At 46.5% G+C, this 17,091-nt stretch overlaps 1 protein-coding gene across 1 annotated transcript in view; it reads right to left on the bottom strand.

Annotated features, from left to right (window-relative positions):
- LOC139381221 (probable JmjC domain-containing histone demethylation protein 2C) overlaps positions 1 to 16,695 on the bottom strand; it is a 235,668-nt gene extending 218,973 nt beyond the window's left edge. The window contains exon 1 of the mRNA XM_071124680.1: positions 16,387 to 16,695. Within this exon, the coding sequence (XP_070980781.1) occupies positions 16,387 to 16,548 (162 nt within the window). The 5' untranslated portion in view covers positions 16,549 to 16,695. The remainder of the gene's footprint in view (positions 1 to 16,386) is intronic.
- Positions 16,696 to 17,091: the final 396 nt, after the last annotated feature.

The following is a 17,091-nucleotide window of genomic DNA, read 5'->3' as shown; positions in this document are numbered from 1 at the left end:
GTTACAAAACTAGTCCAACTCAATAACGACCTGCCTCTCTCTCTCTCGTTGCACTCCACAAGGAGACTGCCTGTTACGCAAATGCAGTAAGCCAAGGTAAGTTGCTAGCTAGCATTAAACTTATCTTATAAAAAACAATCAATCAATCATAATCACTAGTTAACTACACATGGTTGATGTCCTGCGTTGCATATAATCTGACTGAGCATACAAGCATCTAAGTATCTGACTGAGCGGTGGTAGGCAGAAGCAGGCGCGAAAACATTCATTCAAACAGCATTTTTGTGCGTTTTGCCAGCAGCTCCTCGTTGTGCATCAAGCATTGCACTGTTTATGACTTCAAGCCTATCAACTCCCGAGATGAGGCTGGTGTAACCGAAGTGAAATGGCTAGCTAGTTAGTGGGCGCTAATAGCGTTTCAAACGTCACTCGCTCTAAGCCTTGTAGTGGTTGTTCCCCTTGCTCTGCATGGGTAAGGCTGCTTCGAGGGTGGCTGTTGTTGTTGTGTTGCTGGTTCGAGCCCAGGGAGGAGCGAGGAGAGGGACGGAAGCTATACTGTTACACTGGCAATACTAAAGTGCCTATAAGAACATCCAATAGTCAAAGGTTAATGAAATACAAATGGTATAGAGGGAAATAGTCCTATAATAACTACAACCTAAAACTTCTTACCTGGGAATATTGAAGACTCATGTTAAAAGGAACCACCAGCTTTCATATGTTCTCATGTTCTGAGCAAGGAACTTAAACGTTAGCTTTCTTACATAGCACATATTGCACTTTTACTTTCCTCTCCAACACTGTGTTTGCATTATTTAAACCAAATTGAACATGCTTCATTATTTATTTGAGACTAAATTGATTTTATTTGTGTATTATATTAAGTTAAAATAAGTGTTCATTCAGTATTGTTGTAATTGTCATAATTACAAATAAATAAATAAAAAACATTTTTAAATATTGGCTGATTAAATCGGTATCGTCTTTTTTGGTCCTCCAATAAAATCGGTATTCGCATTGAAAAAAATCATAAATCGGTCGACCCCTACTCCATACACATCCATTTAGCCATCCGGCGCGGTCTCCTCTATTCTCCTTCCCACTAAGCCTTCAGAGATCTCCACACACATCCACTTAGCCATCCGGCGCGGTCTCCTCTATTCTCCTTCCCACTAAGCCTTCAGGGATCTCCACACACATCCACTTAGCCATGCGGCACGGTCTGTCCCGTGATAACTCACAGCCTCAGCTGCCTGCCAGGCCTCCAACTATGTCATACCCAAATCTGTTTGCACAAATCTGTTTGCACAACAACCAAGGGAATCAAACAATCGTGAAGCTGAATAAACAGCCGTGTGTAACTATGAAGCTGGGATGTAGCCACGTGAAGCTGAATAAACAGTCGTGTGTAACTATGAAGCTGGGATGTAGCCACGTGAAGCTGAATAAACAGTCGTGTGTAACTATGAAGCTGGGATGAAGCCACGTGAAGCTGAATAAACAGCAGTGTGTAACTATGAAGCTGGGATGAAGCCACGTGAAGCTGAATAAACAGTCGTGTGTAACTATGAAGCTGGGATGAAGCCACGTGAAGCTGAATAAACAGCAGTGTGTAACTATGAAGCTGGGATGAAGCCACGTGAAGCTGAATAAACAGCCGTGTGTAACTATGAAGCTGGGTTGTAGCCACGTGAAGCTGAATAAACAGCCGTGTGTAGCTATGAAGCTGGGTTGTAGCCACGTGAAGCTGAATAAACAGCCGTGTGTAGCTATGAAGCTGGGTTGTAGCCACGTGAAGCTGAATAAACAGCCGTGTGTAGCTATGAAGCTGGGTTGTAGCCACGTGAAGCTGAATAAACAGCCGTGTGTAGCTATGAAGCTGGGATGAAGCTGAATAAACAGCCGTGTGTAACTATGAAGCTAAACATTACATCATATTACCATATGACTGTAGGACAGATCCAACCTTACCATATCTATTCTGTTGATCAACACATGGTCTGTAAAACAATGTCACAGTGAGTCAGTGAGCACAGGAAATCATTCAGAGGTCACTAAACTGTAAACCTCTTTCATGTTAACCAATAAGCTAGCCAAGTAGCCATGCAAAGGCCAATATGCAAAAGAAGAAATCAGAACATTCTCTCTCTCAACACTTCCCCTGGTCTCTGAGAAATCAGAACATTCAACGATTCCCCTGGTCTCTGAGAAATCAGAACATTCAACACTTCCCCTGGTCTCTGAGAAATCAGAACATTCAACACTTCCCCTGGTCTCTGAGAAATCAGAACATTCAACACTTCCCCTGGTCTCTGAGAAATCAGAACATTCAACACCTCCCCTGGTCTCTGAGAAATCAGAACATTCAACACTTCCCCTGGTCTCTGAGAAATCAGAACATTCAACGATTCCCCTGGTCTCTGAGAAATCAGAACATTCAACGATTCCCCTGGTCTCTGAGAAATGTGGGCCTATATCTTTCATTGTGCTTCTATAGATCTGGGCCTATATCTTTCATTGTGCTTCTATAGATCTGGGCCTATATCTTTCATTTGTGCTTCTATAGATCTGGGCCTATATCTTTCATTTGTGCTTCTATAGATCTGGGCCTATATCTTTCATTTGTGCTTCTATAGATCTGGGCCTATATCTTTCATTGTGCTTCTATAGATCTGGGCCTATATCTTTCATTGTGCTTCTATAGATCTGGGCCTATATCTTTCATTGTGCTTCTATAGATCTGGGCCTATATCTTTCATTGTGCTTCTATAGATCTGGGCCTATATCTTTCATTGTGCTTCTATAGATCTGGGCCTACATCTTTCATTATGCTTCTATAGATCTGGGCCTATATCTTTCATTGTGCTTCTATAGATCTGGGCCTATATCTTTCATTGTGCTTCTATAGATCTGGGCCTATATCTTTCATTGTGCTTCTATAGATCTGGGCCTATATCTTTCATTGTGCTTCTATAGATCTGGGCCTATATCTTTCATTGTGCTTCTATAGATCTGGGCCTATATCTTTCATTGTGCTTCTATAGATCTGGGCCTATATCTTTCATTGTGCTTCTATAGATCTGGGCCTATATCTTTCATTGTGCTTCTATAGATCTGGGCCTATATCTTTCATTGTGCTTCTATAGATCTGGGCCTATATCTTTCATTGTGCTTCTATAGATCTGGGCCTATATCTTTCATTGTGCTTCTATAGATCTGGGCCTATATCTTTCATTGTGCTTCTATAGATCTGGTTCTACAGCTTTTACAATTGTGATAATTCATGGTTTATTATTTCAGAGATATCTTTCACTGTGTTGAAACAATAACAGACCCATATCTTTCACTGTGTTGAAACAATAACAGACCCATATCTTTCACTGTGTTGAAACAATAACAGACCCATATCTTTCACTGTGTTGAAACAATAACAGACCCTTATCTTTCACTGTGTTGAAACAATAACAGACCCATATCTTTCACTGTGTTGAAACAATAACAGACCCATATCTTTCACTGTGTTGAAACAATAACAGACCCTTATCTTTCACTGTGTTGAAACAATAACAGACCCTTATCTTTCACTGTGTTGAAACAATAACAGACCCTTATCTTTCACTGTGTTGAAACAATAACAGACCCTTATCTTTCACTGTGTTGAAACAATAGCAGACCCATATCTTTCACTGTGTTGAAACAATAACAGACCCATATCTTTTGCTGTGTTGAAACAATAAGACCCATATTCAGCCATGTCCTCGTTTTCTTTTTCCCAGCTGAAACAAGCCTTTAAATCATGTGCTGTGTTGGCTACATCCTTCAAATGGAGACCAGAAGCATCCCATCTCCCTCGAGACGGGCATCTCCACCAGACACACACACCATAAATTGCAGGCAGTACATTGTCGGGCAATCCCCGTTGTGCAGGGATATTTACAAGATAATATCTGGGATGTGTTTCTTTTATAGTGTCCCACCCCTCTGTTACAAAATGATTAAGCCCTATGCTCATTTGAATAGTCAATGATAACATATCAAGACCCAGATAAATGTTTTAACTCACTCAGGAGGATAAGGATTCTGTCTCAAATGAAGACTCTCCTCGGTGAGTGATCGGAAACAACAAGGAGAAAGCTGGCCGTTTCTGGGTTACAGATCACACTGCAGCTCCTTGGCTCAGGCTCAAACATCTGTTAACGGATCAAGTTTCCCCTCCACTGTCTGGAACCCATCAACGGAACCCATAGAACACCGCCAGCGTTCCAGAGCTCCAAACAAATCATTCTGGTTCACACCAGAGAAACAAACCTTGAGCCCTGAATGTAAAGGGCCACTTGGTGTTCCAGATGTCTAGTCGAGGTCCTTCAGGCTAGATAACCTTCAGGACGCCACAGTAACAAACATGACGACAGAGACAAAATACAATACACTTTAATGATCTGTGTGTGTGAACTTTAAAAAGTAGGCTAGGGCTGCATTCAGAACACACACCATATACTGGGCTATCTGGAAATAGCTGCAGGATTAAACATTACATCAAAACTATTACATTTCTGTAGCTGCTTTAAGGAAATACCTGCACTCAACTAGTGTAATACGTTAGGAGATAAAGTAGATCCTTTATTTCACCAGTCACATTATGAAGCTTCCCATAGTTCCCCAGAACAGTTGGGCCAGTCACATTATGAAGCTTCCCAAAGTTCCCCAGAACAGTTGGGCCAGTCACATTATGAATCTTCCCGTAGTTCCTCAGAACAGTTGGGCCAGTCACATTATGTTACATTATGAAGCTTCCCGTAGTTCCCCAGAACAGTTGGGCCAGTCACATTATGTCACATTATGAAGCTTCCCGTAGTTCCCCAGAACAGTTGGGCCAGTCACATTATGAAGCTTCCCAAAGTTCCCCAGAACAGTTGGGCCAGTCACATTATGTTACATTATGAAGCTTCCCAAAGTTCCCCAGAACAGTTGGGCCAGTCACATTATGAAGCTTCCCGTAGTTCCCCAGAACAGTTGGGCCAGTCACATTATGAAGCTTCCCGTAGTTCCTCAGAACAGTTGGGCCAGTCACATTATGTTACATTATGAAGCTTCCCGTAGTTCCCCAGAACAGTTGGGTCACATTATGAAGCTTCCCGTAGTTCCCCAGAACAGTTGGGCCAGTCACATTATGTTACATTATGAAGCTTCCCGTAGTTCCCCAGAACAGTTGGGCCAGTCACATTATGAAACTTCCCGTAGTTCCCCAGAACAGTTGGGCCAGTCACATTATGAAGCTTCCCGTAGTTCCCCAGAACAGTTGGGCCAGTCACATTATGTTACATTATGAAGCTTCCCGTAGTTCCCCAGAACAGTTGGGCCAGTCACATTATGAAGCTTCCCATAGTTCCCCAGAACAGTTGGGCCAGTCACATTATGAAGCTTCCCATAGTTCCCCAGAACAGTTGGGCCAGTCACATTATGAAGCTTCCCATAGTTCCCCAGAACAGTTGGGCCAGTCACATTATGTTACATTATGAAGCTTCCCATAGTTCCCCAGAACAGTTGGGCCAGACACATTATGAAACTTCCCATAGTTCCCCAGAACAGTTGGGCCAGTCACATTATGAAACTTCCCATAGTTCCCCAGAACAGTTGGGCCAGTATTGACAGGGGCAGTGTGTCGTCCATATTGACAGGGGCAGTGTGTCGTCCATATTGACAGGGGCAGTGTGTCGTCCATATTGACAGGGGCAGTGTGTCTTCAGTACCGGTACCCCTTGTGTATATATTACCTCAATGACATCCACTAACCTGTACCCCACACATTGACTCAGTAATGGTACTCCCTGTATATATTACCTCCACTAACCGGTACCCCACACATTGACTCAGTAATGGTACCCCCTGTATATATTACCTCCACTAACCGGTACCCCACACATTGACTCAGTAATGGTACTCCCTGTATATATTACCTCCACTAACCGGTACCCCACACATTGACTCAGTAATGGTACTCCCTGTATATAGCCTCCTTATTGTTACTCTTATTCTTTACTTTTAGATTAGTACATTTTACTACAGGTATGATGTGAAATAAAGTGCTAGGACTCCTTTAAGAACACAACCTTTGTTTACATACTCATCTCATATGTATATACTGTACTCTATACCATCTACTGTATCTTGATTTGATTTGATTTGACTCATTTAAGAACACAACCTTGCTGAATCTACTGGCCTACAATCTACTGCACAATGACTGACGCAATGTCAACAAGTACTTTGTACTAAACGCATCAATTGTTAATCCACAGCAAACTATATAGGATGCCACACAGCAGAGGCTGGGCAACCCCCAACTAATCCCCTAACTGAATATCTAGACAGCGCTCCAGATACGACCCAGTGTGTCAGACCAAACCCCAGTAGGTTCACCGGGTTGTCTTCCAGCTGAAGATAACTTCCTGCAAGTAGAAACAGGTACTTTGTCATTCAAAGGGTTTGGATGTGTCAGACCTGTAGTAAATCATATTACTACCATAATCTGTCTCGGTCATTGTTAAAAAACAGAAACCAAGCCATCGGAAACAGACTGCTAGACCCACTACTGGATGTATGGATTCCTGTGTGCTTCTCTATAACATGTCAAATCACAGCATAGAAAATGTCCCTGTGTGCTTCTCTATAACATGTCAAATCACAGCATAGAAAATGTCCCTGTGTGCTTCTCTATAACATGTCAAATCACAGCATAGAAAATGTCCCTGTGTGCTTCTCTATAACATGTCAAATCACAGCATAGAAAATGTCCCTGTGTGCTTCTCTATAACATGTCAAATCACAGCATAGAAAATGTCCCTGTGTGCTTCTCTATAACATGTCAAATCACAGCATAGAAAATGTCCCTGTGTGCTTCTCTATAACATGTCAAATCACAGCACAGAAAATGTCCATGTGTGCTTCTCTATAACATGTCAAATCACAGCATAGAAAATGTCCCTGTGTGCTTCTCTATAACATGTCAAATCACAGCATAGAAAATGTCCATGTGTGCTTCTCTATAACATGTCAAATCACAGCATAGAAAATGTCCCTGTGTGCTTCTCTATAACATGTCAAATCACAGCATAGAAAATGTCCCTGTGTGCTTCTCTATAACATGTCAAATCACAGCACAGAAAATGTCCATGTGTGCTTCTCTATAACATGTCAAATCACAGCATAGAAAATGTCCCTGTGTGCTTCTCTATAACATGTCAAATCACAGCATAGAAAATGTCCCTGTGTGCTTCTCTATAACATGTCAAATCACAGCATAGAAAATGTCCCTGTGTGCTTCTCTATAACATGTCAAATCACAGCATAGAAAATGTCCCTGTGTGCTTCTCTATAACATGTCAAATCACAGCATAGAAAATGTCCCTGTGTGCTTCTCTATAACATGTCAAATCACAGCATAGAAAATGTCCCTGTGTGCTTCTCTATAACATGTCAAATCACAGCATAGAAAATGTCCCTGTGTGCTTCTCTATAACATGTCAAATCACAGCATAGAAAATGTCCCTGTGTGCTTCTCTATAACATGTCAAATCACAGCATAGAAAATGTCCCTGTGTGCTTCTCTATAACATGTCAAATCACAGCATAGAAAATGTCCCTGTGTGCTTCTCTATAACATGTCAAATCACAGCATAGAAAATGTCCCTGTGTGCTTCTCTATAACATGTCAAATCACAGCATAGAAAATGTCCCTGTGTGCTTCTCTATAACATGTCAAATCACAGCATAGAAAATGTCCCTGTGTGCTTCTCTATAACATGTCAAATCACAGCATAGAAAATGTCCCTGTGTGCTTCTCTATAACATGTCAAATCACAGCACAGAAAATGTCCCTGTGTGCTTCTCTATAACATGTCAAATCACAGCACAGAAAATGTCCCTGTGTGCTTCTCTATAACATGTCAAATCACAGCACAGAAAATGTCCCTGTGTGCTTCTCTATAACATGTCAAATCACAGCACAGAAAATGTCCCTGTGTGCTTCTCTATAACATGTCAAATCACAGCATAGAAAATGTCCCTGTGTGCTTCTCTATAACATGTCAAATCACAGCATAGAAAATGTCCCTGTGTGCTTCTCTATAACATGTCAAATCACAGCATAGAAAATGTCCCTGTGTGCTTCTCTATAACATGTCAAATCACAGCATAGAAAATGTCCCTGTGTGCTTCTCTATAACATGTCAAATCACAGCATAGAAAATGTCCCTGTGTGCTTCTCTATAACATGTCAAATCACAGCATAGAAAATGTCCCTGTGTGCTTCTCTATAACATGTCAAATCACAGCATAGAAAATGTCCCTGTGTGCTTCTCTATAACATGTCAAATCACAGCATAGAAAATGTCCCTGTGTGCTTCTCTATAACATGTCAAATCACAGCATAGAAAATGTCCATGTGTGCTTCTCTATAACATGTCAAATCACAGCATAGAAAATGCCCCTGTGTGCTTCTCTATAACATGTCAAATCACAGCATAGAAAATGTCCCTGTGTGCTTCTCTATAACATGTCAAATCACAGCATAGAAAATGTCCCTGTGTGCTTCTCTATAACATGTCAAATCACAGCATAGAAAATGTCCCTGTGTGCTTCTCTATAACATGTCAAATCACAGCACAGAAAATGTCCCTGTGTGCTTCTCTATAACATGTCAATTCACAGCACAGAAAATGTCCCTGTGTGCTTCTCTATAACATGTCAATTCACAGCACAGAAAATGTCCCTGTGTGCTTCTCTATAACATGTCAAATCACAGCACAGAAAATGTCCCTGTGTGCTTCTCTATAACATGTCAAATCACAGCATAGAAAATGTCCCTGTGTGCTTCTCTATAACATGTCAAATCACAGCACAGAAAATGTCCCTGTGTGCTTCTCTATAACATGTCAAATCACAGCACAGAAAATGTCCCTGTGTGCTTCTCTATAACATGTCAAATCACAGCATAGAAAATGTCCATGTGTGCTTCTCTATAACATGTCAAATCACAGCATAGAAAATGTCCCTGTGTGCTTCTCTATAACATGTCAAATCACAGCATAGAAAATGTCCCTGTGTGCTTCTCTATAACATGTCAAATCACAGCATAGAAAATGTCCCTGTGTGCTTCTCTATAACATGTCAAATCACAGCATAGAAAATGTCCCTGTGTGCTTCTCTATAACATGTCAAATCACAGCATAGAAAATGTCCATGTGTGCTTCTCTATAACATGTCAAATCACAGCATAGAAAATGTCCCTGTGTGCTTCTCTATAACATGTCAAATCACAGCATAGAAAATGTCCATGTGTGCTTCTCTATAACATGTCAAATCACAGCATAGAAAATGTCCCTGTGTGCTTCTCTATAACATGTCAAATCACAGCATAGAAAATGTCCCTGTGTGCTTCTCTATAACATGTCAAATCACAGCATAGAAAATGTCCCTGTGTGCTTCTCTATAACATGTCAAATCACAGCATAGAAAATGTCCCTGTGTGCTTCTCTATAACATGTCAAATCACAGCATAGAAAATGTCCCCGTCTCAGTGAATATCATATCAGCACCTAAGTACCGTGATATTAGTAATACCCAGCCCAGGTAGAAACCAGTTACACCTCCCAGCCCCCCCCCCCCCCCATTAGCCCACGGGCCCTGGTCTACAGCAGCCCACGGGCCCTGGTCTACAGCAGTCCACTGGCCCATGGTCTACAGCAGTCCACTAGCCCATGGGGCCTGGTCTACAGCAGTCCACTAGCCCATGGGGCCTGGTCTACAGCAGTCCACTAGCCCATGGGGCCTGGTCTACAGCAGTCCACTAGCCCATGGGGCCTGGTCTACAGCAGTCCACTGGCCCATGGGGCCTGGTCTACAGCAGTCCACTGGCCCATGGGGCCTGGTCTACAGCAGTCCACTGGCCCATGGGGCCTGGTCTACAGCAGTCCACTGGCCCATGGGGCCTGGTCTACAGCAGTCCACTGGCCCATGGGCCCTGGTCTACAGCAGTCCACTGGCCCATGGGCCCTGGTCTACAGCAGTCCACTGGCCCATGGGCCCTGGTCTACAGCAGTCCACTGGCCCATGGGCCCTGGTCTACAGCAGTCCACTGGCCCATGGGCCCTGGTCTACAGCAGTCCACTGGCCCATGGGCCCTGGTCTACAGCAGTCCACTGGCCCATGGGCCCTGGTCTACAGCAGTCCACTGGCCCATGGGCCCTGGTCTACAGCAGTCCACTGGCCCATGGGCCCTGGTCTACAGCAGTCCACTGGCCCATGGGCCCTGGTCTACAGCAGTCCACTGGCCCATGGGCCCTGGTCTACAGCAGTCCACTACATAGAGAACAGGGATCCATTGGGGGGAGACACGATGCTAACGCCAGGAAGGGAAGCAGCGTTCAGGACAGAGGCAGGACATTAACAACAACATGGTTTGATGGATCCTCAGACTGGCTCGTATTTCCAAACGGACAGACTGAGCAATACAAGTGGGAGCAATAAAACAGGAAGTGGAAATGATTTTCAGTGCAGCTACAGCTAGATAATATTACAGAACAATATGATATTGGTCATGCAGAAGGATGGGCTGGATTTACTATGAAAACAAGGCCAAGTACCTAACATGAAGTAACAAGAGTAAACTTGTTTAGGTCCTGGTTGGTTTAATGACTGAGGCATTCCAGCGGACTCCTCCAATACGCACTCTGCGCTCTGAGACAACGGCTCAAACACCACCCTGTTTTAATATCAGGGGCTCAAACACCACCCTGTTTTAATATCAGGGGCTCAAACACCACCCTGTTTTAATATCAGGGGCTCAAACACCACCATGTTTTAATATCAGGGGCTCAAACACCACCATGTTTTAATATCAGGGGCTCAAACACCACCATGTTTTAATATCAGGGGCTCAAACACCACCCTGTTTTAATATCAACGGCCAAAACATTTGGAGTGGAGACCTTAGAATAACATTCAGTTTATTTGATTTGGGAAAGTATGTCCTGAAAAACTAACATACAGTTGGGTCTAAAACAAAGACATCTGGATATATTCAACAAGAGCAGAGAGAACTGGGTCAGAACAGAGATGGGTTGGAAGGTCTGGGCCGTCTCAGAGAACTGGGTCAGTACAGAGATGGGTTGGAAGGTCTGGGCCGTCTCAGAGAACTGGGTCAGTACAGAGATGGGTTGGAAGGTCTGGGCCGTCTCAGAGAACAGGGTCAGTACAGAGATGGGTTGGAAGGTCTGGGCCGTCTCAGAGAATAGGGTCAGTACAGAGATGGGTTGGAAGGACTGGGCCGTCTCAGAGAACTGGGTCAGTACAGAGATGGGTTGGAAGGACTGGGCCGTCTCAGAGAACTGGGTCAGTACAGAGATGGGTTGGAAGGTCTGGGCCGTCTCAGAACAGAGGAAAACCTAGCCTACTAACTGGGCATAAAGACCACATGGTGATAAGTATGTATTCCCTGGGGAAAAGGAGTGAAATAGTGTGAAAAACAGAAGTGTAAATGATGAAGGTTGGGCCTACATGACGTAGCAATCCTTTATATCAGTCAACAGACACAGATGATACATGACATGTAGGCGAGCCTATACGGTAAAACGTACCATAAATACGCTACATCCAACACCGGCCTTGTCCTTCTCATTAGGTTACCATGTCTACGAGGGCAGAACAGACCGTGTTAAACAGGATCTGAATCTGATCGTGTCCTGATGTGGAGCAGGAGAATGTTAAGCAACGTGGAGCTAACTAGAGCTGGTGAACTCAGAGAACCCGTCATTCACATGGCTACGCTGCTGTTGCTACGGGATACAGTCCAGCCATTGGTGAAAGAGAGTCTCTCTCTCTCTCTCTCCACTCCTAATGAGAGCTCTGCTGTCTGAAATATCAAAGTACCAAGCCAGTGACTCACACTGCTACAGAATAAATGAGGCCAATCAGCAGGCAGAGTTATATACTTTCAGGAAAGTACGATGTTCTCGGGCAGTTTGTTGTTACCATTATGTCAATTAATACTGTGTGTCACTGTACCAACAATAAATAAGACAAAAGCAACGAGAATCAAAAACATTTAGAACAGAAGATTATTACATTCTAGAAACCACTACTATTTTTTATTTTACCTTTATTTAACTAGGCAAGTCTGTTAAGAACAAATTCTTATTTACAATGACGACCTACCGGGAAACAGTGGGTTAACTGTCTTGTTCAGGGGCAGAACAACAGATTTTTACCTTGTCAGTGCTGGGATTTGATCTTGCAACCTTTCAGTTACTAGCCCAACGCTCTAACCACTAGGCTACCTACTGGTTACTGGCCCAACGCTCCAACCCCTAGGCTACCTGCCGGTTACTGGCCCAACGCTCCAACCACTAGGCAGCCCTGCCGGTTACTGGCCCAACGCTCCACCCACTAGGCAGCCCTGCCGCCCCTCCGCTCCACCCACTAGGCAGCCCTGCCGCCCCTCCGCTCCACCCACTAGGCAGCCCTGCCGCCCCTCCGCTCCACCCACTAGGCAGCCCTGCCGCCCCTCCGCTCCACCCACTAGGCAGCCCTGCCGCCCCTCCGCTCCACCCACTAGGCAGCCCTGCCGCCCCTCCGCTCCACCCACTAGGCAGCCCTGCCGCCCCCTCCGCTCCACCCACTAGGCAGCCATGCCGCCCCTCCGCTCCACCCACTAGGCTACCTGCCGCCCCTCCGCTCCACCCACTAGGCAGCCCTGCCGCCCCTCCGCTCCACCCACTAGGCAGCCCTGCCGCCCCTCCGCTCCACCCACTAGGCAGCCCTGCCGCCCCTCCGCTCCACCCACTAGGCAGCCCTGCCGCCCCTCCGCTCCACCCACTAGGCAGCCCTGCCGCCCCTCCGCTCCACCCACTAGGCAGCCCTGCCGCCCCTCCGCTCCACCCACTAGGCAGCCCTGCCGCCCCTCCGCTCCACCCACTAGGCAGCCCTGCCGCCCCTCCGCTCCACCCACTAGGCAGCCCTGCCGCCCCTCCGCTCCACCCACTAGGCAGCCCTGCCGCCCCTCCGCTCCACCCACTAGGCAGCCCTGCCGCCCCTCCGCTCCACCCACTAGGCAGCCCTGCCGCCCCTCCGCTCCACCCACTAGGCAGCCCTGCCGCCCCTCCGCTCCACCCACTAGGCAGCCCTGCCGCCCATCCGCTCCACCCACTAGGCAGCCCTGCCGCCCCTCCGCTCCACCCACTAGGCTACCTGCCGTCCCTCCGCTCCAACCACTAGGCTACCTGCCGTCCCTCCAGTCTAACCACTAGGCTACCTGCCGTCCCTCCGCTCTAACCACTAGTCTACCTGCCATCCCTCCGCTCCACCCACTAGGCTACCTGCCGTCCCTCCGCTCCAACCACTAGGCTACCTGCCGTCCCTCCACTCTAACCACTAGTCTACCTGCCGTCCCTCCGCTCCACCCACTAGGCCACCCTGTCGCCCCTACACTCTAACCACTAGGCTACCTGCCGCCCCTCCGCTCCACCCACTAGGCTACCTGCCTTCCCTCCGCTCCACCCACTAGGCTACCTGCCGTCCCTCCACTCCAACCACTAGGCTACCTGCCGTCCCTCCACTCCAACCACTAGGCTACCTGCCGTCCCTCCACTCCAACCACTAGGCTACCTGCCGTCCCTCCGCTCCACCCACTAGGCCACCCTGTCGCCCCTCCACTCTAACCACTAGGCTACCCGCCGGCCCTCCACTCTAACCACTAGACGTCTGAAACAATCAGTAGTGGTGTAAATAACGCTGTATAGTCCTACGACAGACATATTTCCATCTCCTGGCCAACTCAACAGGACCCAATGATTCCAACATGTATCTGACTGGAAACAGGAAGTGGGTCCCACTCCAGGTTACTGAGACCACCTGGCCTACAGCCTACCAAGGTAACTAAACAGGTTCTTTAAGGAGGACGTGTTGAAAAAAAGGTATTTATGGATTTACAGAGTTACTGTTAATCCAAACAATCAATTCCTTCCCAGTGTTCCAGTAATGAAACTCTTCACTGCAGAGGGTGGGGCCAGGCAGACGTTTGAAGATCCTCTATTGTGGAAGACATCTTGATGTTATACAATGCTTTGTTAGTGTCCTTCAACTGTGTGAAACAACATGTTACACTCTGGTGAAGAGGGACAGAGCGGTAATTATGGATTACCAGGGCTGTACTGGCACTAGTAGGAATCATGTCAACATATTATCCCCAACACTATATTAACAATAAATGTTATTGACATGACCTATCCTATTTTGAAAGTTGGGGATTTAATCTAGGAGAACTATCAGACCTACGCTGGAAAGGCAGTGTCTGGTAATCAGCTGCTGTGGAGATGTAGTGCTAGCCTAGACGAAACCCGGCCTGGCCTCCTGACAGGGGCCCGAACCCTGGTGGCTTGGCCTCCTGACAGGGGCCCGAACCCCGGCGGCTTGGCCTGCTGACAGGGGCCCGAACCCCGGCGGCTTGGCCTGCTGACAGGGGCCCGAACCCTGGCTTTGCAATCTGGAAACCAGAGAGAGCCTACTGTCATAGAGCACAGACATGGCTGCCTTATGTTGTGGTACCGGTGGGGGAGGGGTGCTGCTGACCACCACCAGTCTCATGTTACATTCTGTCTCCTAGGGCAACAAAATAACATGTTCATTTCAACTACCGTTACTGTCATAGAGCACAGACATGGCTGCCTTATGTTGTGGTACCGGTGGGGGAGGGGTGCTGCTGACCACCACCAGTCTCATGTTACATTCTGTCTCCTAGGGCAACAAAATAACATGTTCATTTCAACTACCGTTACTGTCATAGTAAAATGATTGGTGTATTTTCTCTGAAACAGAAGTCATTGAAACAACTAGCTGGCCTACATGCAGTCTGGTTTTAACAGTGATAAGAATGAATGAGTGTAGCCAAGGTGTTCTTGTTCAGATCCTACTCCTCAAAACATACTGTACTATTCTCCCTCCACACACACAAACACTTTTTGACGCTATTGTTAGCTACACGTTTACAGATTCCCCACTCAGCAACACAGGCAGACAGGCCTCTATTCAACCAGCAACACACGGCCAGACAGTTCAACCAGCAACACACGGCCAGACAGGCCTCCGTTCAACCAGCAACACACGGCCAGACAGGCCTCCGTTCAACCAGCAACACACGGCCAGACAGGCCTCCGTTCAACCAGCAACACACGGCCAGACAGGCCTCCGTTCAACCAGCAACACACGGCCAGACAGGCCTCCCTCCGTTCAACCAGCAACACACGGCCAGACAGGCCTCCCTCCGTTCAACCAGCAACACACGGCCAGACAGGCCTCCCTCCGTTCAACCAGCAACACACGGCCAGACAGGCCTCCCTCCGTTCAACCAGCAACACACGGCCAGACAGGCCTCCCTCCGTTCAACCAGCAACACACAGCCAGACAGTGTAATTGTGTTGCTATTCCAGCTACTGACACTAGTACAAAGGCAAGTTGTGTGTGACATGATGATCTAATCTTAAATCCTTGTGTTCACTCAGCTGTTCATTCCTGGCTGATAAAAAGGGGCCCAAACTAAATGCAACTATTCATTTATCTGGCTACCTGTCAGACAGTATTCACGTAGGCTACATTAGCAACACTGCTTTACCATTAGAAATCTGGCAACAAACAACAAATAGTGGGTTTTTACATGGGCCCTGTGATTTAGGACAAATCTGGAATTATTGACCTATTTATCCCGCACATTCAACATGTTTGTCCTCTTTACAACTGGTGGGCATGCCAGTTGTTAATATGCACTTCAGGTTCTAGCTAATTATTGTACAAGTCATGGAATTTCAGCCTTGATGTGGAAATCGAGGAAAGGGTCGCTAGAGCTGTGATCGACTCAACGTTGGCTAGCTAGGTAATTTAATCACAGGTCAATGGTTCTGACGATTAATTTAGCCTTAATATGATTTTGGGAAACCGGTCCCAGCTATCTCTCTGCTTGCTTACCCCTCTCTCACCCTGCTCTCTCTCCATGTTATCTCTCCATGTTTTCTCTCCCTGCTATCTCTCATCTCTCTCGGGTTTATTTGCTGTTAGAAATCTCTGACATTGTTGACACGCGCCCTTACTAACGGCCAGTTAGCTAAACTAGCATAACGTCAGGTTTACGGTAGATAGATCAAGACTAACGTCTGACGCTACTGCCAAACAGTTTTAAAAGATACAAAACTAAATTTACTTCATACAAGATACATTATCTATGTATTTATTATAATTATATGCCAATAGCGACTGAAGACCAGCGAACGGCGTTAAGAAGCTAACTTCATCTTTACAGATGGTCGGACAAACCATTAAAAATAATATTAAATTCCTTACCGTCAGCTCTGAATGGTTGTTGTCCCGGTGAGTAACGGCTCGGATGACCCCAGCTCGCCAGCCCCAGCGGCCGATATCCCGGAGATCCAGCGGCTCGTCTCCACCGACACACAGGAACCGCTTCCCAACCAGCTCCGGTCGCGTCTCCACCGCCATGGCCATCCACTGACAGCGAAAACAACCCCCTGGAAAACTCTAACACCGACGGCCTATCGAGCTCACATGTACTACATTAAACTGAACTGAATAATCCAAAGAAACACATCAACTACCACTGTTATTTCGTCTTTAACGTGTAGCGTAACAACCCGGGGGGGGATTTAAATTCCTTGCCGTCTCCACCCGTAAACAGTCGATCTTCAGCTCCGTGGCGAAACACGGTATCCCTCCGCTCCCAGATCACTGCCGTGGCGATACACGGTATCCCTCCGCTCCACATCACTGCCGTGGTGAAACACGGTATCCCTCCGCTCCCACATCACTGCCGTGGAAAAGGTATCTCTCCGCTCCCCGAGGTAGACCAACACTGGAACACATCACTGCCGCGGTAAAACACGGTATCCCTCCGCACCCACATCACTGCCGTGGTAAAGCATGGTATCCCTCCGCACCCACATCACTGCCGTGGTGAAACACTCTATCCCTCCGCTCCCCGAGGCAGATGACCGTGTAACACCGCAGCAGCAGACTTCTCCGTCCGCCAGA

The sequence above is a fragment of the Oncorhynchus clarkii genome, chromosome 23 (genome assembly GCF_045791955.1).
Source record: "Oncorhynchus clarkii lewisi isolate Uvic-CL-2024 chromosome 23, UVic_Ocla_1.0, whole genome shotgun sequence".
Lineage (NCBI taxonomy): Eukaryota > Metazoa > Chordata > Actinopteri > Salmoniformes > Salmonidae > Oncorhynchus > Oncorhynchus clarkii.
Note: the sequence above shows the minus strand (reverse complement) of the source record. Positions and strands in the feature narration are given on the sequence as shown.